The sequence below is a fragment of the Peromyscus californicus genome, unplaced genomic scaffold (assembly GCF_007827085.1).
Source record: "Peromyscus californicus insignis strain IS unplaced genomic scaffold, ASM782708v3 Scaffold_7__1_contigs__length_154581171, whole genome shotgun sequence".
Classification (NCBI taxonomy): domain Eukaryota; kingdom Metazoa; phylum Chordata; class Mammalia; order Rodentia; family Cricetidae; genus Peromyscus; species Peromyscus californicus.
In genome coordinates this window covers 14,439,703-14,465,636 of record NW_026294595.1, presented here as the reverse complement: position 1 = coordinate 14,465,636, position 25,934 = coordinate 14,439,703, and the positions used below count along the sequence as shown (strand labels likewise).

The window sequence follows — 25,934 nt, the reverse complement described above, 5'->3', positions numbered from 1 at the left end:
CAATCCCTGTGCTTGAGAGACCTGAAGTGGTTTTGGCACACTCGCAGCCAGGAACCTGGAAGTCACTCTTTTCTGACCAAGGCCTTCAGCCCTGTCAACCATGGGAGCTGGTGGTGGCGAGGTCCTAGGGGTGGCGGTGGACAGCTCTGCTCAGCACCCACCTGGACCACAGTGGTGCAGCGCTCAGGCCCTCCTGGACTACCACGTGCCCCTGAGCTCCTGGGATGTGTGATGATCTCAGCGCGCACAGTCCCCAACCCACGCCACCTGCTCCTGAGCTTTTGTCTGCAGTGACTCATGGCAATGAATGGAACATTCCACTGACTGTGGGGGCAGCCTGGTGGGAGCTCTCATCTCACACTCGAGGTTCTTGGAACAATCGGGCTGGGCTGCTCTGGCCCCAGAACAGGGACTGATAAGGGGGAGGGAGTCCCAGGGCCCTGGGGGCTGTCTCCAGATGCAGAGAGCTGGACAAGCCCCCAGCCTGAGCAGAACAGGAGACCGGTGCTAATCTCCAGTCTACCCAGAGCAGCCCAGTGTGCAGGGTGTGGGCAGACAAGGAGGGTCCCCAAGAGCCCATGGACAAGTACAGAGGTGACCAGCAGTAAAGGGGGGACCAGCCCTTCCCCCAGGACATGGTGCACTGGGAGGAAAGACACCAGGGTCCCCTCGAAAGGCCCCACCCAATCCAAACACCTGACCCGGAGGAGGAAGAGGAGAACGGCACCTAGTCTCTAGCACAGAACTAGGTTATTTAGGGATCCTACCAAGCTGAGAATCTCTCAGGCAGCTGCCTATGCTCTGAATGGAGTTGGGGCAATATGCCCAATGAATTGGATTAATTACTCAAAAGCCAGAGAAATTTTGCTTCTGCCAGGAAAACCACTTTCCTCTTTAATACAACTCACAGCCCTCCCTGCCAGCCTCCCTCAAATTAGACCGCAGCTGCAAACGAAACCCAAAATACAACACCCAGGCAAGGGACAGGGGCACGGTACTGCCCCTGTACTGCCCTGTTCCCCCACCAAGCTGACAACTAAACTCTCGGGAAAAAGTCAGGGAAGAGGCTGTCTGCTTCATCCTGCAGGGCCAGGCCAGGGCTGCCAAAATCCAAGCCCCACAGCTCTACGGGGCTAGGCTGGAGCTCCGGGGAGCTGGGCTCAGGGTCCCCCATGAAGCTTGGTTCTGCCCTGTCCATAGGGCTGCTCGTGGCCAGGGCCGAACCTCCTCTGCCCTCCACCGACCCTGGAAGAAAAGGGAACGTCAGAATGGCAGGCATGCACCCCAGACACTAGCAGCAGGCTGGTCCCAGCATAGGGGCTCCCAGGCTGCCACCACCTGGTGGTCCGTTCTGCAAGCCCTCTGCCCCTCTGTGAACCTGTCTGTCTCCTCCCAGGGAGGTGGGATGAGCCCAACCCTGGTAATCCTACTCTCGCACTTAGGAGATCTACTCATGGCAGAACCACTCATGGCTGTGTTCCCTCAACACTGGACCCTAAGGGCAGTGAGTACATACAACATATGCCTTGTCTACCAGATAGATGTCCTGGTGGCCCAGTGAAGCTGACCTGGGAACATGACTGAAAACATCCAGGACTCCACACAGCCATTTCCACATGTGCCCATGCGGTCACACATGTCACACTTTACCTCTGTCCCTGCCAGTCATCCTGACCATCACCAGACAAGGAGGGGGAGACGACCTGGGGACCTTGGGTCAGAGAGCAAGCTGGGCCTGGGCACAGTCTCCCTGGTCCTGTCAGGTTGGACACAGGCCCCAGAGCCAGGGCCGGTGTGGGGAAAGGCAGCCTGGGCTCAGAGCCCCACTCACCCAACCACCAATCAGGATTGGTGGTCAGCAGAAAGGATGTTCCATCCACGTCGGACCCTGTCCCTGTGGTGTATCTGGAGATGAGGAGAGTCCTTAGTGGCTACAAGTGCACCTAAGCAACAGAAACTCAACAGAAACCAATCCCAACCTTGCAAAGGCACTTGAGACTCCACAGAGGCTCAGCCTGCCAGGACCAAGTGTAGAAAGAAACCACAGCCTCAGGGTGCAGGCCCGAGCCACAGGGCTCTGCTGAACAGAGATCTGTGCTGGCTTCTCCAGCCACGGCCTCATCCCTCCCTCTGCCTCCCACATCCCAGCTGGTGTGTGCTCCCCAAACACAAATTTATTTCACCATCAGCCCAAACAAAAGACAATTAGGAGACAAAAATGTTTTAGAAACACATTATCAGAAAGCCACATGGCAAGTCTGGCTTGGGCCTGTTGCCTGGGCCTCCTCTCAATGTGGGGTAGAAGTCAGGACCAGAATTTTCCAGAAGCGGAGAAAGGCACAGACTAGTGCTGGGCTGAAGGCAGGCAAGTGACGGCTGTCACAGACAGACAGACACGCACACATGCACCCACCTGGCATCAGGCACAGATGTCAGGACCAAGTTGGCCTCCTCAGCCAGCATGCCCGGAGATTCAGTGTCCCTGGCCAGGGATCCCACGGGGTGCAACCCACCAGAAATGATGTCGCTCGTCTGGGGGGTGGCTAACTGCCATGAGTGAGGAAGCCAGGGTGAGAGCCCGGGACTCAAGCTGGAAGGCTCTGAATGGGAAGAAGAAAGGTTAGCTCTCACGGTTTAGGCCAGGCTACTGGCGTACGGTGTGTACATGTGAAAGCCAGAAGCACTAAAAACAACAGGGACTCAAGCCAGTCCTCCACGACTCAAGTCCAAAACCAGGTGCCCAGCCCCAGGTCAGGGCAGGTTCCTGGAGAAGGCAGTCCCCAGGCCTTGGGTCTCTCACATGGACTCAAATCAGGAGTTCCCCTCAGCACTGCCCCTGGGACCCTGAGCTCCTCCCTCAGACCAGCTGCCTATCCCCATGACCCCCACATATGTGGCTGCTTAGAAGTCCTGCCCAGCCACGAGACTTCTAGATAGGGCAAATACCCATGATGGGAGACAGAACAGCCAGGAAGGGCAAGTGTAAACTGTCTTCAGAGGCACCCCCTCCCCCAGTGACTCACTGGTACCTACTGACCAGGGCTTGGCATCGGGGAACAAAACCCCATGCATTGGAGGTACAGCTGGAAAGGCTGCAGGCCTGAGAGTCACCCCAGTTCCACACAGGCAGAAGTCAGACGGCCCAGCTGTTGCTAGACTCTGGGCACAGGAAAGGCAGCCCCTTCAGCAACAGTGCCAACCATTTCAGGGTCAGGGGTCACCTGGCCCAACTGTGACAACGGGCTCTGGGGTTTACCAAGCGGGGAGGAGGGTCTCTCCAGCAGTTCTGACACTCTCCCCAGGGCTTGGCTCTGGTCCATACTCAGCATCTCACAGCATGGGGGGTCCTGCACTCTGAAAGAGTATAAGACGTTAAGAAGGAGCTCAGAGCACCGTGGAGCAGAAGAATCAAGTAACCCCCATTCTTCCCAGTGTCGAGAGTCTGCTGACCAGATCACCCTGTGCAAGACTGTCCCAGCAGACTCTCAAGGGACCATCGTAAAGACTCTCTGAGCATGAACAGTGACGTCAAAGGTGTGTGAGGGGCGAAGTACTATTATGAAGCTGAATACTATTGTTCAGACGTAGCTCAGAGCCCAAGGGTGGGCCGCGGGGACACTAACCGAGCCGCACCGGATGCTTTTGCTATCCCGGAGTCCGGCTTGCTATCTGCACTCTGATCGGCCAGGGTCACCTGCACGACATCCCCCTGCCACAGGTGCCACATCTCCTGGGAAGGCTGAGGAACCTGGAGTTTAAATACACACAAACCAGCCAGAAGCTCCGGGGGGGGGGGGGGGGGGGGGGGGGGGGGGGGGGGGGGGGGGGGGGGGGGGGGGGGAGACGCAGTGAAGAAGCTGTTGCCCTCAGCCCAGCCTCCCCATCACATACCCAGGGATGCCCAGGGAGCCCCTTGAGTTTGGCCTGGGCCCAGAACAGGGAAAGGAGGTACAGGGACTGAGCTTCACTCCTCAAACACCTCCCCGCTCTTGAGTTAGGCTGTATCCACCCAGGGGCTTGGCCACAGCGCCCCACGTCATCAGAACAGGCATGACAGATGGACATGGGACAAGAATCAGGCAGCAGTCATGGGATCAAAGGGTAGAAGTCTAAGTTAAGTGTTTTTGGCCAGAATTGGGCATCTGGAGACCCTGAAACTCTCAACACTGGCATCACATATGGGCAACTAATCAATCAACAGTATTGGGAAGAGACAGTGGACACTTGCCCCTCTCAGGAGAATACTAGCTGGTACGGTTTGAATGTATCCTGGGGGTGTGGCATGTGTGGCCACTTTGGCGAAGGAGGCAAGGAAAACGCGGCCCCTGAACAAGGACATCACATAGTAGATACACTGACAAGGCTCACCTGCTTATAACTCACAGAGAGCTGCTCCCAGCCAGGAGCCATACTGTGGGCAAGCTGAAGGAAGTACACAGTCATCTCCAGGACGGAGGCCATGTCCTCCCGCCGGCCATCAAACTGAGGCAGCAGAGCCCGCAGGCGCTCACAGCTCAAGGAGATCCGCCTCCTGCTTCCAGACAAGCATAAAAGGTTTAGCCTTCACCAGAAGGGGAAAGAGCCTCTGGGAGTTATCACTGAGCAGCCCCCAAGGCCTCCTGAGCAGCAGGGTCAGCCCTCCAGCAGCCTGAGCCTTTGGGACTGTGACACACAGTAACTCTAAAATGAGGGCACAGTCCTGAGGCAGCTCTGTTCTGGAATGTGCAGGGGTGAATCCAAGCCAGGAGTCCAGCCTCTAGAGGAACCTGAATACACTAGTCTGTGGACCACCAGAGCTTCAGACCAAAGTCGCGGTAGTGACGCCCCTGCCCTCCCTCCTTCCACGAGGCTGAGTTTACCTGGGGATCTGGTGTTAATCCCGGTTGGTCCAGATGGGTAGCACTTGGTTAAGCCACAGCCCTAAACTCCTCCACCCCTTTCTGTGAAGCACTGTCCATCCCGAGGCTGCCCTCACCTGCGTTCTCTCTCGCTGATCACATTCCTCCGAAGGCAGGAGCCACAATTTGCTGCAGCCACAGGAACCGCGCGGGGGCCTGAGCCCTGGGAGGGAGTCGGTAAGCTGTCCCGGGTCTCAGGCTGAGGAGTCTTGCTACAGAGAACAGAGCCAAGACCACCTGTGAATCCCACCAAAAGCCGCCGGCGCCCCACATGCAGAACCAAGGCATCTGGGGTGGACGTCTGAAAGGAAGTGGCGGCCAGGCCCGGGGTCATCAAGGAACACCACCTGGCCAGCTCATGACCCCTCCCCCAGCCCTCCACGCCAAGATGGGGCGCTCTGCCGGGCTGTGCCAGGCAGGGTGAAGACAGTAAGTAGCCCCTGGGCAAAGCAAGGCCTTGGGGCCCGACTCTCTCAGAGCCCGTCTGTCCACGCTTTACCTGCATCCCGTGATGCCGGAGACGCCACAGTCCTCGGAGGTCCGCTCCTGGCCGCTGGACGCCATTGGCACGAAGTTGGAGGGAAGGAGGCAACACCCTGGAAGCCACAGATAGCCCCCGAGCTCTGCCCGCCAGCCCCCCCCTCTCGCCCACACTCTGCCCCCCCTCAGGAGCGCCGCCGCATCCACCCAGCACCCGGAGGCCCACTCTCACGCACGCAAGCGGCTCGCCACCCCCCACGCCTCACGCCTGCCCACCTCGTGCCGGGCTTGCCCCGCCCTCCTCGTGCTTGACTCTCTGCTTCACGCGCTGGCCTTCAGACCACATGACCTGACTACTACGGCCCACGGGATGGTTTGCAGCCCGGGTTCGGGCCCCTTTGCCAGAAAGTAGCAAAATGGTTCCACCCTCAGGTCTCTAGTGGATTTCTAGGGGCGTGGCCTGCCAGGCGCCCAGGGCTCCTCTTGTGCTTTTGCCAAGCGCCGGTTCCTTCCCACTCGAGGTAACTCTGTGCCTACAGCTCTTTGGAGTGGCCTCCAGGGCTATTTGGAGTCCAGCCCCGCCTTCAGGAAGCTCACAACCTAGTTGGGAGAGGGAGGTTGATCCACTGTGTAGGTGACACCTATGGGATCCTGGCCAGTTTCAGGTCTATAGGGTGTCCAGGCATGCCCTCCCAGATTGTTCCTTTGAGCAGGTGTTCTTCCCAAGTGCACAGTTATCACCCATGCTACAGGATCACCAGAACCAGGCAGCACCTGCCCTCCCTGACTCATCTGGCCTGCCACCCCCTACCTAAAGTGACTGGCTCTACTTACCAGCAAACAACAGAGCTGCCATCATTTAGGCTACATGAACCCCAGGTCCTGCCTCCGCAGCCAGACGTGCCAGCCACCTGCATTCTTGGTCTGGGCCAGTACCAAGGTTTGGAGACCCCCATCTGGAACTGGTGGTCAAAAGCTCCATCCTAGCCTGCGAGAGTCCCTCGACAAATATTCCTTGGGTGGCTGGAGGACGGAAGGGAGGGATGGGAAAGCCTGAAGGGATGGGTAGTGGTAAGAGATGGGTGCTGGGGATGCGGGCATTCCAGCGGGACTTCTGCTGGGGATGGTTGATGCACATCACCGCACCTCTCCTGGGGACCTGCAAAGAATAGACAGGTAGCACCACAGAGGAAAGGGCGTTGCCACACAGTGGGACCTCTGGCCTCTGCTTCCAGTTGGGGTCCTGGGTGGAGCCATGGGGGATGGGGATGGGGGTCAGCTGGAGAAAGATGTCACTAGAAAGATGTAGGAGGAACAGTCTTGTTCCTCTCCTCATCCTCGCTCTGCCCAGGCACCAGAACAACAACATTGGTTGGCCCAGCCAGGCCTGCAGGATGACGGGCGAGGAGAACCAGGGGTACTGCTGGCATGGGCTCATGAGCTCAGGCCACCTTGGCAGAGAGGCAAAGCCTTAAGGGGACTAAAGAAAGTTACTGATTTTGGGGTGAGGTGTGGAGCCAGAGCCAGGGGCCTACTCTTTGCACTGGAGGCTCGGGACTTAAACCTCTGAGGCTGTAAGCCAGCCCCAATTAAATGCTTTCTCTTCTAAGAGTTGCCTTGGCCATGGCGTCTCTTCATAGCAATAGAACACTGACTGAAACAGGACCTTCGGAGAGATTTGAAGCGTGTAAGGTCAGTGGCCGGCATACTGTGGACCCTCCAGTATACTGACTGGGCCCCCACTAAGAGACTGGAGAAAGGATGAATGGAAGCGGGCTTAACTCCTACCCATCTTCTAGTATTGTGTTTCGTCTCTCCTGCCCCCACTCCTGATTGCCACAATGTTGGTTTGGTAAGGGCTATTAAAAACACTGGGCAACAAAGGCTCCTGGGACCCACAAGGCCCATATTCAAGGTTTCAGGGTCCCTTGTGAATACCAAGTGTTGTCCTGCATCACTCGGCTGTGGCATCTGAGGGTGGTACTGCACCCACTCCACTACTTGTTGAAAGGTGCCCATGTGACTGAGGGCTGGGCAGAAGTCTCTGTGTTACCCGGAGTCTAGCAGCTTCCTGGCAGTGGTGCCCTAGCTAGGGCACGGGGGCTGTAGGTGCAGGCCTCTACCCAACTGAGCACTGTTGGAGGAAGAAGGGAAAAGCTGGCAGGACACAGTAGCAGCGTGGTACCATCGATGCTTGCCCAGTTTAAATGCGGAGGCCCTTTTCCTTCCCGGTGTCCCACATAAGCCTGAGTCACCCAAGTTAGGGCACATGGCCCTGGGGCACGATTAGGGTTTCCAGATGTTAAGGGTCTTCTTTCTGGCTTTCGGGGTAAGGAGGCTTTTCAAATCCAGTGACGAAATGAGCAGGCCCCAGCAAAGATGTACATGGGACCTAGAATCAAGACACCCTTTCCCGTCTCAGCTTGAACCAGACACTGACGCCGTAGGGTGTGATCAGCAGGGGGCGCGCGCGGACAGGCGCCTGAACCAAGACTACGGGATTTGTTGTTGTTGTTGCTCCCGCCCCCCCCCCCCCCCCCCAAATCTTGGAAGAAAAAAGACTAAGTGTTTCGGGGCAAAGCGAAGAAAGGCGATTGTGGTTTCCGACTCGTCTGTCTCACCGCCGATTCACATGCCATTTGACGACGGGCGCGCAGCCGGGGAAGCATCTGCTGAGAGGCATGCAGTGAGGGCTTCACCCACCCGACCTTCTTTGACGACGGCTGATAAGCCCCCAGGTACGGACTGCTGCACTCCGCCCCACGGGAGTTAGCACCCTCCCGTGGGAATTCCCCGGGTCCCCTGGGAAATTCATCCTCCGGGACTCCACCTCCTATCCCCGTGTGCCAGGCCTCTCATCCTCAGGATCCTCCGTGGCAGCCCTCGGGGAGGAGCGTTTGTTTGTTTGGACCGGCCTGCTGGCGCCACAGGGGTGCGCTGGATGCAATAACGGCCTGAACACAGCCATTTCTAAGTCCAGAACTCAGACTGTACAGGCATGGGTGCGGGGAGGGTGGGGGGAGAGGAAAATGTGAGGTGCAGAGAGCGCTCAGTTGCAGACATGGGAAGGGATGCGATGCATCCCACAAGATGCTTCGCCTGAGAGTAGCAGCACTGGGACCAGAAGTATACCACACAGAAGAGGATTCTCCAGGGCAGCCCCTTCCAGGCAGAGCCCCTGGGATGAGGGTGAGCATGAGCTGCCAGAAGATGTCAGTGGTAGTTCTCTGCTGGTCACTTCTTTGCAGTTGAGGAAAGGTTTCCAGCAACCTGGGAGCCTGCCCTTCTAGACAGCAGGAACACATAGCTCCCACCTACCCAAGTGACCACGTGCACAGCACTGGTGGAGGGGTGCAGGGTCAACAACAGCACATTGATGACATTGACCCTGGTCCTGGTCCTCCCTGTCCCCCCCCCTTTCCTCTGGGTACAGCTTAGGCTCTGCTTTTCTGAGGCCAAGCACACCGACAGGCAGACAGAAGATGCCCACTGCTGATGGGGGACCCAGTTTCCCCTGTGTAAAATGAGAGGTGAAACAGCTGGCCTTGGAGGACCATTTGGGGTGAAGTCCAGGTCTTCAGCTGGGGCTTCAAGGGCCAGGGACACTCCTAGAAGTACTGGGGGAGGCAATGCGTGGCTGGGAGCAAATGCGCTGAAAGCAGCCAGTGTCCTTGGGAAGCAGACAACATCTGGCTCTCCCTGGCTTCTCTGGAGTCAATCAAGTAGGGCCTCTCAGGAGGGCTCTCGGTGACCTTGCTGTTCTGGGACCTTCTGCCACTTACCTCCATGACATGGTGTCACCCTCCTAGGCATTCAACCTGTCACACTTTACGGCCTGATCCAGTCCAAGCACAAACACTGTGTCCTTGAGGTCTGGGCTTCAGCTCCAGGACTAATGGCATCTTCCACCTGGCACTGTCCACAACTCCTCTGTCCCACCCCCATCTGAGCCTGGCCTCTGTCCCAGGGGAGACTCGCTCTCAAACCTGCAGGTGAAGCTGCTGCCAGGACTGGATTGCTGGTGTTAGGCAGGCAGGCGGCATGAGGTAGGTAAGGAGAGGTGAGCCTGGGTGATGCCGAAGCTGGCAGTTAACAGTGGCCTCAGCAGAGGCCTTGAGATGGGAGGTCTGTGGGCAGATTCCTGTACCAGGACTCACAGGCAGGTAGAGTGGAGCAGCCCTGCCTTGGGTGTGTCTCTGTTTTATAGGTGCTGGGAAATGTGAGCCACCGTGCTATCGTCAAGGGAGTCCGAGCCTTGAGACATCCACCCCCAGTATCTGTCAGCTCCTGTCCACCAGCCCTGTGCCAATGCTGCTCAGACACCAGACTCCATAGCTGAAAAGTAGGGGTCCAGAGAGGAGCTCTTGGCCCTCTTGATGGCAGCTCTATACCTGAGCACCACAGTCCCTGACCCTTCCTTTCTATTGCCTCTCTGCCTCATCTCAAGGCCTTTGCCGTGTGGGCCAGGTCCCAGTGACCTCAGGGTCACTAGACATTGTCCTCTTCTGACATGCCCCTTTTGTGATTCAGGATTCTCTGCCCCAGGTGACAGATACTATGGCAGAGGGAGGGGCCCCGACATTGCTGTCTTTCCTGCCCCCTTTGGTTTTTCGAGATAGACTTTTTCTTTCTCTGTGTAGTCCTGGAACTCGCGCTGTAGACCTGGCTGGTCTCGAACTCACAGAGATCCACCTTCCTCTGCCTTCTGAGTGCTGGGACTAAAGGTGTGTTCCACCATCACCCAGCCAGTCTTAGAGCCAGAGAGTTCCTCTCTGCCATTCCAGTGCACCTCCCAAGAGCTGGGACCTTTCCTGGAACTGTGTGTTCTGAACAGCCTGGATCCCAGCCAAACTGGGACCCTCTGGGCCCTGAGGACTAAAGGCGCAGGACTTGAATCTGGCCTCCAGCCAGTGTACGTGCCTGGCTAGCCCTCTGGGTCTGTAATTAGGAAGTGGTGCCTCCAGGGCAGCAGGAAGTGGCCCAGGCCCCGTGGGAAAGATTCGCAAGGGCCCACATACTGCTCTGGTTGGCAAGAGGGACAGCCAGACAGCTCTGCAGCTGGAGCTGTGGGGAGCTCAGGATGCCACAGGCATTGGGGCTTCAGCAGCAACTCAGGAGGGCAGAGTGGGAGCAGAGGACAGAATGGTCCCCAGGAGTCCAGTGCCAACTGCGATGTAGCCTAGGTCCTTCCTCAGCATACCTGACAGTGCTGACTTCGGCCACCAGTGATGCTGCTTGGACAGTCCTGGTATAACAGAATTCTGTTCTATTGTCATGACTCATCTCCTCAGAGGGTATCTTGGTGTGTTCACCCGTGAGGTTTCTTGACCTGGTTTCCAGAGCTATGGAGAGATTTTCAGATCTTGTTGCGGGGGCTACCAACCTGCAACCTTAGGCAGGCAGGCGACATGAGAAGGGTAGGGAGGACAAGGAGAGGTGAGCCTGGGTGATGCCGAAGCTGGCAGTTAACAGTGGCCTCAGCAGAGGCCCAGGGGTGGGAGATCTGTGGGCAGATTCCTGTACCAGGACTCACAGGCAGGTAGAGTGGAGCAGCCCTGCCTTGGATGCGTCTCTGAAGGTGGCTCCTCCGTCCCGGTAAACTGTTGTGGGTTTCTCTGAAATGGGACAGTCCACACGGATGAGGGGTGCTGACCGATTAAAGAGTGGCCTCCCTGGCCCCAAACAACACACACTGAACCTATGTGACCTCGCACACTTACGTGTGTCAAGTGCCTGGTATACACCCGGTGTGGCTGTGTGTAAGAGCCAGAAGTGACCAGGAGCAGCCCACCAGCTAGCTCTAACTGTGCATGTGGGAAGCAGTGGGAATGGGGAGTACAGGCTTTGCCCAGGGCTGAACTTAAGAGCTGGGCTGGCTCAGTGAATGAAGACAGTGTTCACTGTTAACAGTTTGAGAAGACAGAGGGCTAGGGAGAAGGCTTAATGGTTAAAAGCACTTGCTGCTCTCCCAGAAACAAAACAAGACAAAACAAAACTGGGTTTGATTCCCAGCACCCACATGGTGGCTCACAACCATCTGTAACTCCAGTCCCATGGACCTGACATCCTCTTCTGGCCTCCACAAGTACCAGACACACACATGGTGCATAGACACGCAGGTAAAAGACACACAAAGAAAGAAAATGGAAGAAGAGGGATGAGGAAGGAGAGGAGGAGGCTGAGGCAGGAGGATTGTTTGAGCCTATAAGTTGGAGACTAGCTTTGCAACATAATGAGACCCTGTCTCAAAGGAAGAGGACACAATATGGCTGAACATTATTGAGGGCCTGAATAAATGGTACCACCAGTAGACATGCTTTCCTAGAAGGGGGAGATCTCATGCCCTCACCCCCAAGACAGGACTACAGACAACTAAGAAATGCTGAGAAAGGGAAAATTAGTCCTCCCCAGGGATGAGCACTCTAATTGGTCATCCAATACCAAGTGGTCAGCCCTGAAGTCATATACATACAAGCGATACTAAACAGTCCCACATGCCATATTTATATATTTATCATTTATATGTATATTAATAATAACAAATTAAAGAGGTTATGAATTTGAAAGGGAGTGGGGGTGCATGAAAAGGATGAGAGGGAATAAAAGGAGGAAATGATGTGACTCTTTCAATTTTAAAAACAATGAGTATTGTTTTTTAAGAAAGGAGCTGAAGTGATCAAGGGAGGGTCTCTCTGGACCTCGGGGCGGGTCCTCCTCAAGAGGGGCTGTAGCTGCTCCCAGAACAGAGAAGGGGGGAGATGGGTCAGGAGGAGGGCTTCATGGAAACAAAGGTTGCATTAGAGGGTCCTGGTTTTAGGATGGGACCCCTTGGGTATCACCAGGAGCAGGGAGAGCAGAGGGGCCTGGAGGACTCTGGGAGCTGCAGCCAGCTCGTCCTTCACCAGTCTCAGAAACTGTGTGAGCCCTGAAGATCACATCGGCATGTGGGGCTGGAGTGACCATACAGGTCAGCAGTGGTCACAGGGCTGTGCCAACGCCTCCTCATTCCCCCTGGCATCTGGGCAGTGTAAACAGCTCTGTGGGAAAACATCTAGGTCACATCTGTCTACTTACTTCCACGACATGGATTTTTAAGAGTGGAATTGTCAGTCAGAAAGATTCAAACATCATTAAGGCGTTTGCCATGTAGATCCCTGGAGGTGGGACCAGCTTCTTCGGACCAGAGCCAGGGCACAGTGGTCTGGACACCAAACTCAGGTATAGAAGCAACTGCCTCCTGGGTAAGAAGGCTTGACCCACATAGCCCTCCCACATCTTCTGACTTCATGAGCTTTACCAGTTGTAGAGGGAACAGGACCATCAAAAACTAGTTTAGAAACCCACATAGTAGTCCATGCCTTTAATCCCAGCACCAGGGAGGTGGAGGCAAAGTGGATCTCTGTGAGTTCTAGGCCAGCCTGGTCTACATAGTAAGTTCTAGGACAGCCAGGGCTACATAGACCCTGTCTCCAAAAAAAAAAATACCCCCCTAGTTTAGGTTTTTATTTGATAGAGTTAGAACATATGAGTTTGCTGTCTTTTGCAACTGCTCTGTCAGGTATTCTTGATCTGTCTAGACAAGCGAGGCCACATTCCCCAGGGCAGCCAGCTTCCCAGGCACAACCAGACCCAGTGAGAACAAGGAAGAGCCTGTGTATGGTTAAGCAGACCCCAGTGTTGGGCCTTGCTCTCTGTGGCTCCCTTAGCTTTGAACCTGCTTTTGGACCTGGTGAGATGGCATCTGCCACCAAGCCCAATGTCTTAGTTAGGGTTTCTATTGCTGTGACAAAACACAGTGACAAAAAGCAACCTGAGGTGGAAAGTCTTTATTTCATTTTATACATCCAGGTAACAGTACATCATTGAGGGAAGTCAGGGCACGAACTCAAGAAGGCCAAGAACCCGGAGGCAAGAACTGAAGCAGACGTATGGAGGAGTGCTGCTTATTGGCTTGCTCCTTGTGGCTTGCTCAGCCTGCTTTCTCATATCATCCAAGGGTGGCCTTCCCACAGTGACCTGGGCCTTCCTGCATCAATCATCAATCAAGAAAATGCCACCACAGGCTTTCCCAGAGGCCTGTTTAGTGAGGGCATTTTCACGATTGAGAGTCCCTCGTCCCAAAAGACTAACATGTCAAGTGGACATAAAACTTAACCAGGACACCCAACAACCCCAGTTCAGTCCCCAGAACCCACATGGCAGAAAGAGAGAAAGGCTCCACAAAGATGTCCCCTGACCTCCACATGACTGCCATGCATGTGCTCACCCCTCCAAATAAATAATAAATGTCACGAGCCTCCTCGTGACTCCTGCCTTCCCCGTACCCTTGCTGTGGGACCAGGGGTAATGGCAGCTCCTAGACCCACCCAAGGCCGGTGTTTCCCTGCCGCTGCCAGGCCTTCTCTCTTCCCTCAGGTTGGTTGATGCAGAAAGCTTCCTCCATGTGCCACTTCAGATGACTCTCCAGTCCCAGTGCAGCTCACCTGAGGACTCTGAGCTTTCACTTTAGGGTGAGGTGTGTGCCTCAGGAGATGTCAGGGAGCAGCCATGGCTGACGTGGACACCAAGCCCCCTCCTCTAGGGATAGCTGCCTACCCAGCAGCCTTGCAGCTCCAACAGCTCTCTGGCATTTTAACTGTGCACAGGAAGCAACTAGACTTTCTGCTGTGGTCAGCAGAGAGTGTCTGCTGCTTCCTACTCACTGGGCACCAAGCCTGGCCCTCACCTGTCCCCACCACAGTGACACCGCAGAGTTGCTTTCGGGACTCTCTCAGATGCTTGGTGGGAATGCCCAGGAGCATGCAGGCATGCATGCATAAACACACAAGCATGCGTGTCTGGCTTTGCATATGCATATGCCCACACAAGTATAAACTACCCATGTGCAATACACATGTGGAAATGCACACAAAAATGTACATATTCACACGCCACATACCCACATGTGCATGCATGTACCCATGTGTGTGCACCTGTGCATATTGCACATCCAAGAGCATGCATGCATGTTTCATACACACCTCTATGCACATGCATGCATGTGTCTCTGTATATATACAGATGTACCCTTCTCAGCCTCTCTGCCATTCACTGATCTGCGAGCTCCTTGAATGTGATGCCAGTGTGAACGGTGAAGGAATGAATCCCAGCAGAGGAAACACTCTGTCCACAGATGATGGTCCCGTTCAAGCTCTTGGGATAGTTTGAGCACTAAGCACTTTAGGTTCTTAAAAGGGATCTTGCAGGGAGAACATTTCCCCCTGGCTTCGAGTGCTAGTCCTGTGGCACTTGCCAGAGAGGCACCAGGAACTGCTGCTCTGGCTGGTGCAGTGGGGAGAAGTGTTCATCAATGAGATCAGGCACTACCGATGACCCCACCGTGGTTCACGGAACTGAAACTGTGATCTCCAGGCAGGGGATAGTTTCTGCATTGCCTTCAAACTGAGCATCCAAAGAACTTCCCTTCTCTCGAGGTTCTTCAAAAAGCAAATGTGACTAGCTTTTGTTTTTGTTGTTGAGACAGGGTCTCACTATGTAATTCTGGTTGGTCTGGAACTTGTTCTGTAGACCAGACTGGCCTCGAACTCACAGATATCTGCCTGCCTCTGCCTCCCGAGTGCTGGGACTAAAGGTGTGCGCTGTCATACTCAGCAAGAGTTACATTTATGTATCTGTGTGTCGAGGAGGCTGTCCGGCTTGGTGGCAAGTGCCCTTACCTTCTGAGCCATCTCTCCTGTGCCTAGGTGGTGTTTGTTTTTTAATGGCCTCCCATTAAGAGACCTGTGTCTTGCAGCAATGTGTCCTTGCAGGGGGGACTCCTAGAGAGCTGTGGGTTCAGAGTGGCCTGGGGCAAAGCTGCTAGCTACTCCTGAATTATTCTATCCCAGTCTCTGCAGCATTAGCCCTTACAAATAAAGCGGTGATGAAAAAACCATGCCCAGGCCTCCTCTGGAATGGCGGGAGGATGTCTCCATGATACTCCAGGGTAAAAGGGACCCCCTGACACATCATGATGCACGGCTCGTGGTGGTGGTGATGATGATGATGACGCCAGCGTGTCCACAAACCCATGCTTCCCACCGTGCTGTCTGCCAGCTGTGTCTTGCTGTCCTGTGATTTTCCCATCACTAAGGAGACAGAATGTCTCTTCATTTCCTCTCCTTATTGGATTCTTTGCTCATCTTTGGACAGCCACGCACCCGGCCTGCCTGTCACTCTCTGCTGGGTTGCTTCTCATTCTCTGTGACTGTGCGGTCAGCCAGGTGTTTTTATGTCAGTCAGTTGTCCTTTCTTTTGTGGACAGTGTCATCCCAGTTTAGAAGAGGTTGGGAGTCAGATCCTCTATGCCTTGGGGCGCAGAGGGGGATTGTATATTAGATAAAAGGCCTTCTCTGCATTGTCTTCCAATCTTTTCCTTGGCTCGAGGCTATGAGGGAGGTCTGATTTGATTCCGTCCTATCCAATGGCAGGCATTTGGCTTTAGGAGCACAGGCTCTGGAGCCAAGAATCTGAACTCAACCACTGACCCTGCCAAGGGCAAGGGAACAGCAGCCAGACAAAACAAGTACCGGGCTGAGTAAACAGTGAGGCTCAGGAAATTACCTGCGCCCTCAGCACCTGTGTCCCCATCTGCAAGATCATCACCCACCTGGCCAGTGCTCTGGTCACCACCCACCTTGGCCCTCAGGATGGGTCCAGTGGTGTCACCCCACTGCAGGCTCACTGGTCCCGCCCCCTGCTCTCTTCTTAACACTAACACAGAAGTCACTCCATCAAGGGTGCTCTGCTGTGTCTGTCTTTTTGGGGTGCCAGCCTCTGAGGGCTACCACCACAGTTGTAAGTCTGTGCTGATTGTGAGCACGATGAATCCCTACTCCATCTTTCCTCATGACTCTTGTGGCCATTCCTGAGCATATTTTCTTCGGTATGAATTTTTGAAACAGTCTTGTCAGATTCTTGGAAAATAATGTGCCCTTGCAGTTGATGAATGTACCCATTTGTATGAGAATGGGCTTGGGACCTGGAGCATCTGATGCTGCCTCCCATTAGGAACCGCTCCCAAGCCACCTGCAGGAAACTGCAGGTGGGGGAGGGGCACACGGAGCCCTGGTTCAGTTGTTTTGGCTGCTCTTGGAAGGCTGTTTCCAGCACAGTCTCTGGCTCCTTGCTGATCTTGCTTCTGGTTTGCGGGTACCCTGAGGCTTGGCTCCTTTTAGGTGGTGGTCCTGATTTATTCTAATTAATTTCCCTTTGATTCCTCTTGGGTTTTATGCGTAAGTGGTTAGAGCTATTGTGGACACAGCTTCTAAATATCTTCCTTTCCAGTCCATACTCTTTCATCATGGTGCCTGGGCAAGGTGTCCAACAGTGGGCAGCTTCCTTGTGTGTCTCATTCAGAGATTACTGAGTGCCTGGTGCCTATGAAGCCTCTCTCTCTCTCTCTCTCTCTCTCTCTCTCTCTCTCTCTCTTTCTCCCTGTGTGTGTGTGTGTGTGTGTGTGTGTGTGTGTGTGTGTGTGTGTATGTGTGTGTTCATCTCATTCGATCCTCTGTCTGACCCCTTGGTGGGGGGAGGGGGAGACAGAGACAAGTCCATCCTAGCCATGATAAAAATCACACTTGGATGCCCAGGGGCCATGCAGCAGTAAATTAGGGGTTGTGTGTTCGTTAATACTGTCAATGTGACAGGATCTAGAGTCACCTAGGAAACAATGCTAGTAATTGGCGCTGGCGGCGGCGCTGGTTACAGGTGGAAAAGTCACGGGCCACGGCCACGCTACCAGAGTTACAAAGAGCTTTATTAGAAAGAAGGAGAGGGGGGGGAGGAGAGCCAGGCCTGGAGAGAAAGGAAGATGGCGGGAGCAGAGCAGAGAGCAGGGAGCAAGGAGAGAAGGGGGGGGGTCCGCATCTGGCTTTTTAAAGCGCAGATTGCGTGACCATGTAGTTGCCAGCGCCTGCTGATGTCGTAAGATGTAAGACACGAGACCCCGAACTGCCCATGTACAGGATCCTAACAAACAAAACTCTGGGTATGTCTGTGAAAGATTATTTATATTGTGTCAATTGAAGTAAAGAGTTACCCTAAATATGAGCAGAACCATTCCCTTGGCTGGTGTTCTGGACTGAACAAAACAGGGGAAACATTTAATTGGGTCTGGCTTGCAGTTCAGAGGTTTAGTCCATTATTGTCAGGAGGGAAGCATGGCGGCATGCAGGCAGACATGGTGCTGGAGAGGAGCTGAGAGTTCTACATCCAGATCCGCAGGCAGCAGGAAAGAGAGTGACACTGGGCTGGCTTGACCTCCAACAAGACCACACCTCCAAGAATGCCTCTCCCTGTGAGTCTACGGGGGCCATTTTCATTCAAACCACCACGGTCAGCAATCAGTACTTACCTCTCTGAGTTTCCTGATTAGATACGTTGGGGCCCCTGCTCCTGATGCTATCTACGCCTCTGTACCCTTCAGCTGTATGCCCAAATCATCCCCAAAGAAATTTTCATAAGGTACTGATGTCAGGGATTTTGACCCAGCAACAAGAAAAGTAATAGGACATTGGTACCTAGGAGTGGGCCTGTGGCTCTGTGAAGCCTGGCCATGTGCTTGGCAGGAGGAATGTGGGAGAGCTTGGACTTGAGGCTAGAAAAGCTCTCGAATACTGTAAGCAGAGGCCACCATTCTGGTAGAAGAGAAGAGTGCCCAGAGAAATGCAGAGAGTGGAGTTATGAAGTTTCAGAGGGAAACGGGGTCTCTGCTGTGAACTGGACTAGGGACCCCGTTCATGCTGTATTCTGACAAAGAATGTGACTTCATTCTGCCACGTCCTGAGAACTTGAACAGGGTGGAATTCAAAGTAATAGACTAATTTGGCGGAGGAAATCTCAACCCAGGAGAGCCTTCAGGCCGCATCATGGTTAGTGCTCACTGCTCTTGTCCAAGTCTACATTAGAGAAAGCAACAAGTGGGTGGAAAGCTGGAAAATGCCCCCTTAGAGGGGAAGGGGGACCTTTAAAGTTGCAGGCAAGGCAAGTGCTCCCAGGTGAGACTGTTAGAGAGGTTAGCACCCTCACAGAGACCCCTTCGCTCCACCCTGGGACAATAGGGAAGGTGCCGAGGGCAAGGCCTTCCTGCTGAGACTCCATCTTGTGGGGATACAATGAGAGAGCCTAAGCTGTGAATGTCACTGAGCAGTTCCCTGCCCAAAACCAACCACCTAGACATACAAAGGAACTACCACCGTGGTTCAGGGGGGCCAGGCTGCATCTTATGCTGGCTATAGGACTTGGCGCTATGGTCTATGGCCATACTCTGAATGTTTCTGATCTTATCTCATCTTGGGAGTTAGACAGGGCCTGGCCTGGTTAGTGCTTGGATAGGAAAACTTGGCATTATTATCCATGTGGTATTCGTTTTGTAGTAAGGAAAGATGTGAGATTGAAGATCACAGAGGCTTGCCAAGGTTCCAGAAGGCTGCTGAGGTCAGGCAGTGTGTGCTAAGGTAGAACTCAGTTGCAAGGAAGCCCTGAGAGTCTTAGTTATGGTTTCTATTGCTGTGAAGAGACACCATGATCATGGCAACTCTTATAAGGAAAACATTTAATTGGGGTTGGTTTACAGTTTCAGAGGTTTAATTCATTGCAATCATGGCAGGAAGCAAGGCAGCTTGGAGGCAGACATGGTGCTGGAAAGGTAGCTGAGAGTTCTACATGTTGATCTGCAGACAAGAGGAAGTGAATGGCATGTTGTGAATCCATCAACTGTCCCCTACAATTGGTGTAGTTCGAGCATATTAAACCTCAAAGCCTGCCCCCACAGTGACACACTTCCTCCAACAAGGCCACATTTCCTAGTAGTGCCACTCTCAGGTCAACCAATGACTGGTCCAGCTTGAGACCCATACCATGAGAGGGACTCCACCCGTGACACTGCCTAGAGGGCCAGGACCCAGAGGCTGGACATCCCAGAGACCTAGGATAGAACCAAACATAACTGGCAAAACAAAAAAATCAATGAAATGATTCCTAATGATATTCTGCTATACTCATAGATTGCTGCCTAGCCCAATTGTTATCAAAGATGCTTCACCCAACAACTGATGGAAACATTGAGAGACCCACAGCCAAACATTAGGTAGATTTTGGGTAATCCTGTGGAAGGGGGAAGGGGAGAAGAATTGTAGGAGCCAGAGGGGCCAAGTACATAACAAGAAAACCCACAGAATCAACAAATATGGGCTCACAGGGGCTCAAAGAGACTGAACCAACAACCAGGGAGCCTGCATGGGACTGACCTAGGCCCTCTGCACTTATGTTGCAGTTATGTAGTTGGCCTTCTTGTGGGACTCCTGGTGGTGGGGATGGGGGCTGTCTCTGACTCTGTTGCCTGCTTTTGAAACCCTTTCCTCCTACTGGATTGCCTTGTTCAGTCTTGATGGGAGAGAAGGTGCCTAGTTTTATTGCAACTTGATACACCATGGTTGGCTACTAAAATGGGTGGCCTACTCTTTTCTGAAGAGAAGGGAGGAGTGGATTGGGGGGAAAGAAGGGAGGTTGGGGGAGGGATGGGAGGAGAAGAGGGAGGGAGAGGAAACTAAATGTGCTGGAAAAATTAATTAAAAAAATAGTGCCACTCCTTATAGGCCATACATTTAAACACACGAGTCTATGGGGTCTATACCTATTCAAACCACTACATTCCACTCCCTTACCCCCATAGACTTGTAGTCATATCATAATGCAAAATGCATTTAGTCCAACTTCAAAGTCCCCATAGTCTATTGAATCTCAACAATCTTTAAAAGTCCAAAGTTCAGAGTCTCTTCTGAGATTCATGCAGTCTCTTAACTGAAATCCCCTATAAAATCAAAATCAAAAAACAGATCACATACTTCCAACATGTAATGGCACAGGATATATGTTACCATTCTAAAATAGACGAAAGGGAGAATAGTGAGGAAATACTGAACCAAAGCAAGACCAAAAACCAGCTAGGAAAACTCCAAACTGCATCTCCATGTCTGATGTCAAATGCTCTTCAGATCTCCAACTCCTTTCAGCTTTGTTGACTGCAACACACTTCTTTCTCTTGGGCTGATTCTACTTCCTGTTAGCAGCTTTCCTTGATAGGTGTCTCATGACTTTGACATCTCCAATATCTTGGGGTCTCCAAGGCAATCCAGGCTTCATCTTCATAGCTTCACACAATGGCCTATCTGGGCCTCCATGCAGGGACACCCCTGCTACACACCTGTCTTCAGCAGCTTTCCTTAGTCATGGAGGGAGATTCTATAACCCCTTTCTTCTATCCTTGACCCTAAAGCCAGAATCATGTGGCTAAAGCTGCCAAGTTCTGCTGCTTGCTGGGGTTGGAACATGGCCTCCTCGTTCAATTGCATCTTCACCAGCTTTCTGTTTTCGATGGTTTCCTTCACTGCTCAAGCTTGGTTGTCCTGAAACTGGATCTGTAGATCAGGCTGGCCAGAAACTCAAAATCTCCCTGCCTCTGCCTCTGGAGTGCTGGGATTAAAGATGTGCACCACCACACGCAGCTCTAAGCTTTTCCTTAATTCTTTTTCATAAGCTGGGTGGGGTTTTGCCCTAAGGGCACCACTCCCTTTATTCCATTTAACATCGGGCTTTTCTTTAATCTGTTTATCTCCTTGAACACAGGACTCAACTCTATTCCACTTTCTGGTGCCCTTTTCTTCTTAAATTGTATATTTTGTAACTTTCCTTGCTCAGCTTGTGCCTTTTCATTATAGATCTCTACAAGCATAAACATTAATAATCACCTGACAGAGTCAACACCAGCCTGTTTTGAGACTTCCTCTGCCAACAGAATTAATCCAAATCTCTTCACTTTAGCCTCAAGCAGACTCTTCAGACAAGGGCAAAAAAGCAGCCACATTCTTCACCAAAATATCACAAGAATGATCTCTAGGCAACATACTAAAATTCTTCTCCTTTGAAACTGCTTGGTCCAGGTCCCCACAGTTTAATTGGGGCTGGCTTACAGTTTCAAAGGTTTAGTCTATTATCATCATGGCAGGAATCAAGGCAGCCTGCAGGCAGGCATGGTACTGGAGAGGTAGCTGAGAGTTCTACATGTTGATCTGCAGGCAACAGGAAGTGAACTGTCCCCCATACTGGGTGAGCATATGAGACCTCAAAGCCCACCCCAACAGTGATACACTTCCTCCAACAAGGCCACATCTACTCCAACAAGGTCACACCTCCTAATAGTGTCAACCCCCTATAGGCCAAGCATTCAAACACATGAGTTCATTGTGTAAATGAGACCATTTTGTAAAACTGTGAAGGTGAAATCTGAGCTGCGGTGGAGACCCTAGGATGTCAGCAATGCCAAGACTATGGGATATTAGCTGAGGGGAGCTGAAAGCTTAGAGTGGAGTTGGCCCACGAGACTATGTGTACTAGAGGCAGCAGAGCTGGAAGTGGGTAGCTATCTTTGGACTGCAACTGATAACCATCATGAGCCTCAGATGCCCAACATGGAGCTACAGGGTTTGGTGTTTCCCCCACTGGCTTTCAGACTCATTTCAGTCTGATTGTTCCTTGGTATGCTTCCATTCCTCCCTTTTGGAGGGGGAGTGTTTACTGCATGCCACTATATATTGCAAGCATATAATTCTCTCTCTATTTTGTAGGAGCTCACAGTTAAGAGTTTGCCTTGAGTCTCAGATGAGACTTAAGCTGGAATAAATCCATTTTACATTATTAAACAGTTTTAAGCCTATAGGGATAAGAGGAGAAAGGTTTATAACTTAAAAGTGATATGTCTAGATGTCAAGCTGACAAGGAGTAGACATGTGATGATTAATATTGATTGTTAACTCAACAGCATCTAGAGTCATCTAGGAGACAACTCTCTGGGCATGTCTTTGAGAGAGTTCCTAGGTTAAGTTAACTGAGGTATGAAGACCCACCCTAAGTGTGGGCAGCATGATTCCGTGGGCTGGGGCCCAGACTGAATAACAAAGGAGAAAGTGAACTCAGCACCAACATGTATCTCTCTCTACTTCCTGACTGGATGCCGTGTGACCAGCTGCCTCACCCTCCTGCAGCCATGTCTTCTCCACCATGGTGGACTGTACCCTTCGACTGTGAGCCATAATGAACCTTTCCTCCCTTAACTTGCTTTTACTGGGCACTTTGTTACTGATAGGATGGTTGTGGCATCAGCATTCACGGGACTCTGCCCTGGAACATCCTTGAGCTTCTGACACTCCTGAGTCCGTATGCCCTCACCTTGTACAAGGGCTGGTAACAGTCCTGCTTGGGGATGTTCTCATCATTCTGTGACACCATGTGGCTCCTGGAGGTGCCTAGCACTGAACACAGCTGCTGAGAAGGCTTCAGAGTCAGGCTATAGCTTCATGCACTCCGGTGAGTGCCCGTCCTGTCATGAATGCTGGGCTGTGTCCTCTTTGCCCTCTCTGGATGGATCACCTAGACTGGTGACCTAAGACTAAGCTCTCCAAACTGTCTTCCAGATGACCTGGATAGGTTGGCCCTGAGGCTCAACTTGAGCTCTGCCCCCAAACTAGGAATTGTTGTCATTCAATAGTGCTGCACAGAGCAACTCATGCTTACCATCCTGTTACTATTCTGCTATTCTACAGTGGCCCTGTGAGGACAAACAACATGGATACATTCATTTCCAGATGAGGAAACCAAGACTCAGGGGAAGGGACTTGCTTAAGGCTACCTACCCAGGCACTTAGAACCCTTGACCATCACGGGGCCCCTGAGAGGAGCAGTAGCTCTCAGCCAGAGCTGACAGACTCTCTTGGGAGAGCATCACTATCCCTTGCTGGCTCTGCCTTTGACTTGAGGTGGGGATAGGGTGGGCTGTGAGCCTCATAAGCTGAACTCCATACCTTGTCTTAAGGGCGGGCTGAGGGCCTGAGATGTGAACAACTTCTTTGAGTCACAAAACATGGAATTCTTATAGAAACAGGCAGTTCACGGGCACAGCCATCTCACAGAAGACAGATCAACTCTGGGTCCCAGCTGCCTCCTGGGCTCTCCCAGGTTCACCAGGGAAGGAATGGAAAGCAGATCAGGAGGTGGGCCCCCTTGAATCCTGGCAGCTGGGCCAGAACCGTGTTCTTGCTCCCACCTTTACAGAATCCCCTAGTTGCCCTGCCCTGCATGCTCCCAAATTCTTCCCAACACATCTGAGTCCCACACTGTCCCCAATGCCCAGACTGTGCAGTGAGCAGAATTTCAACCACATCTCCCCTACCATGGGCACTCTTCCAAGAGGCTCTGGGGCCCCTGGCCTGCACAGCAGTCATATTGAGGTTCATAGGGTGTGGAAGGGGTAGGCACTGCCAGGGAACACAAAGGGAAACGATACCAGGAGGTCTCTGGGATGCCTGCTCACATTGCCTGCTCACTCGTGTGTTACAGCAGCACTCCAAGGCTGCAAGGACAGCCTGCCCTTGTCACTCATCCCAAACCACAGCTGGGTGGGGGTGGGGCCAGGCCTCTGGACTCCAGGTGCATTTCCTTCCCCTGGGGCCCCCAGAAGTAAGCAGAGGTTCTCCCCCCACACACACCCCTACTGGATCTTAAGGCCAGGAGAGAAAGCTCAAAAGTGCCCAGAAGGTCAGAACCGCAGAGAGAGCAGTTCCTAGGGACGTGGTGGTCCCTGGAAGCTTGCCAAAGGAAATATAGCCCTGACCCCTGGCCACATGCTTTCCCACCTCCCAGTACCTCCCCAGGCCCAGCCAGCTTGTGACTAAGAAAAAACAAGCAACTCCACGGATGCAATTAGGAAAATGTTATTTTTCAAGTGCTGCCAGATCCTGGAGATTGAATCTGTGACCTGAGAAACACGTGAGCGTTGTCACTGGCAGTCATGGCTTGAGACAGCCACTGAGCATCCCCCCCCACCTCCAGAGGGAGGGAGTACCCATACTTACCTGCCTGCTGGTAGTCTGGGGGTGGGGGGAGCCCGGGGAGCCCACACACTCTTCCCAACTTGAGAAGGAGAGAGTTCAACCCCTGCCTGAAGCAAATGTTCCCTTCTTCTGCCCTCATGCCAGTCACACAGCCTGTGACCTACTTTGGACAAACACAGGACAAACCCCTTGCCCTCGGTCCTTATTTAGAGAAGCTTCAACAGGCCCAGGAGGCTAGTGCTGAGTATGTAAGTGTGAAGACTGGCTGCCTTCTTGGGCTCTTTGCTTTTGGCTGAGCCAAGCTGGGGCACTGCTCAGTCCGACAGTCGGGGATTAGGAGTCCCACCTCCTGCATCCTATCATGGGCCGCTGGAAGCCTAGACTGAGAATGGCCTGGGGCCGAAGCTCCCCTAGAAGCTCTGCCATGCCAGGGCACAGGAAGCACAGGACTCTGGCTAGGTCAGGAGCCCAGTGGACTACAGTCCCCTACTTGTGCCAAGGCCCACAGCTCCATCGCTGCGTGGGTGCCTCTGCTCTTTGGTATATGTAAGCTGCTTACTGGGTCCAATGCTGTAGGTCGGGGTTTCTACAGATAGTTAGGGGTACTTGGGCTTCAGGATAGGCGTGTCCAGCCTGTTGCCCCAGGAGGCAGAGAACTGGAGCCTGGGAGACTCTGCCAGCCACTCTCCAGGTGCTGTGTCTAGTGAGTGCAGCTGAATATGGATATGGAGGAAGAGGAAGACGGGAAGGCCAAGGGTGGAAGGACTGCTGGCCGCTGGGAAGGAGACCTTCCTGGTGTACATAGGCTGCCCCACCCCCATGCTCTACAGCGGACTCCCATGATTGGGGTAAGAGTCTGTGGAAGCCCAGAGTCGTGGCTCTCATCTGTTTCAATTTGTTGACCCTGAAGGGTCTCTTCTTAAACTGTCTCTTGCCACTCAGTAGTGAGAGAGGCTGAGAGGAGGCCTTGAGGGTGGAGACACCCGGCTTCAGAACCTGAAGAAAGCTGAGCAAATGGCCTTGGAGCTGGACTGTGGAGGCGGGGAGGCTTGCCTGGCCCAGGTCCAGGGAAGAAGAGGGCTCCCATGCCAACCCAAAGAAGACCAGGGACCTTCGTAAAGGCTGTTCTAGAGTTAGCCATGACCACTCCCATTTCCAAATCTCCACACATCCTGGGGTGGCAGGAAAAGGAGCCTCATACAGGGCCCAGAGGACCCGGAAGGCGCCCCGCCCCTGCCTAGCCCCGCCCTCAGCCCCGCCCCCTGCAGGTGCTTGCCCCGCCCCCCGGGGGGTCGCGGAGGCCCAGAAGCTGCTGGCCGGGGGTCTGCGCAGAGTCCAGCGAGGGCGCGGGCGGTGAGGGGGCGCTGCCGTGTGCAGCAGGCGGCCCTGCGCGGGGAAAGTCGGCCGCGGGGACGTGCTCCTGGACGCCGCCAGTCTCAACAATGAACGACCGGGACACGGAGGTGCTGCCCTTGCCGCCGCGGTACCGATTCCGTGACCTGCTTCTGGGCGACCAGCCTTTCCCGAACGACGATAGGTAAGTGACGGAGCTGTCCGAGGTGCTGAGCCCCGCATGCACCCCCACCCACCCACCCCCACAGCCGTATCGCCCTTCAACTTTCCCGGCTTC

General features: G+C 53.5%; 2 protein-coding genes across 5 annotated transcripts in view; one reads left to right on the top strand and one right to left on the bottom strand.

The window, feature by feature from the left end:
• Positions 1-878: 878 nt before the first annotated feature.
• Positions 879-5,462, bottom strand: Sohlh1 (spermatogenesis and oogenesis specific basic helix-loop-helix 1). Of its 2 annotated transcripts, XM_052725866.1 has the most exons (8): positions 5,398-5,462; positions 4,976-5,110; positions 4,384-4,531; positions 3,624-3,748; positions 3,245-3,354; positions 2,414-2,624; positions 1,832-1,905; positions 879-1,245 (listed from the first exon to the last, which is right to left on the bottom strand). In XM_052725866.1, exons 1-8 carry the CDS (start codon positions 5,460-5,462, stop codon positions 1,037-1,039), a joined length of 1,077 nt encoding a protein of 358 aa, XP_052581826.1. In that variant the 3' UTR covers positions 879-1,036. The 2 variants fall into 2 exon arrangements, with proteins under 2 accessions (XP_052581826.1, XP_052581827.1); XM_052725867.1 differs by lacking the exons at positions 1,832-1,905; positions 2,414-2,624 and having other exon boundaries at positions 879-1,256; positions 3,232-3,354.
• A 20,144-nt stretch (positions 5,463-25,606) lies between these two features.
• Kcnt1 (potassium sodium-activated channel subfamily T member 1) overlaps positions 25,607-25,934 on the top strand; it is a 73,838-nt gene continuing 73,510 nt past the window's right edge. For 2 of the 3 annotated variants that reach the window (XM_052726117.1, XM_052726116.1), the window contains exon 1: positions 25,608-25,841. In XM_052726117.1, the coding sequence (XP_052582077.1) occupies positions 25,747-25,841 (95 nt within the window). In that variant the 5' untranslated portion in view covers positions 25,608-25,746. Of the gene's footprint in view, positions 25,842-25,934 lie in introns of all 3 variants that reach the window. The other variant, XM_052726121.1, reaches the window with a different exon arrangement.

Excerpts from the sequence above, each read along its gene's own strand:
- Sohlh1 (XM_052725866.1), bottom strand. The coding sequence starts at position 5,462 with ATGGCGTCCAGCGGCCAGGAGCGGACCTCCGAGGACTGTGGCGTCTCC. Across the intron at positions 5,111-5,397 it reads TCCGGCATCACGGGATGCAG|CAAGACTCCTCAGCCTGAGA; the intron begins GTAAAGCGTGGA and ends TGTTCTCTGTAG. Across the intron at positions 3,749-4,383 it reads CTGGCTGGGAGCAGCTCTCT|GTTCCTCAGCCTTCCCAGGA; the intron begins GTGAGTTATAAG and ends TTTAAACTCCAG.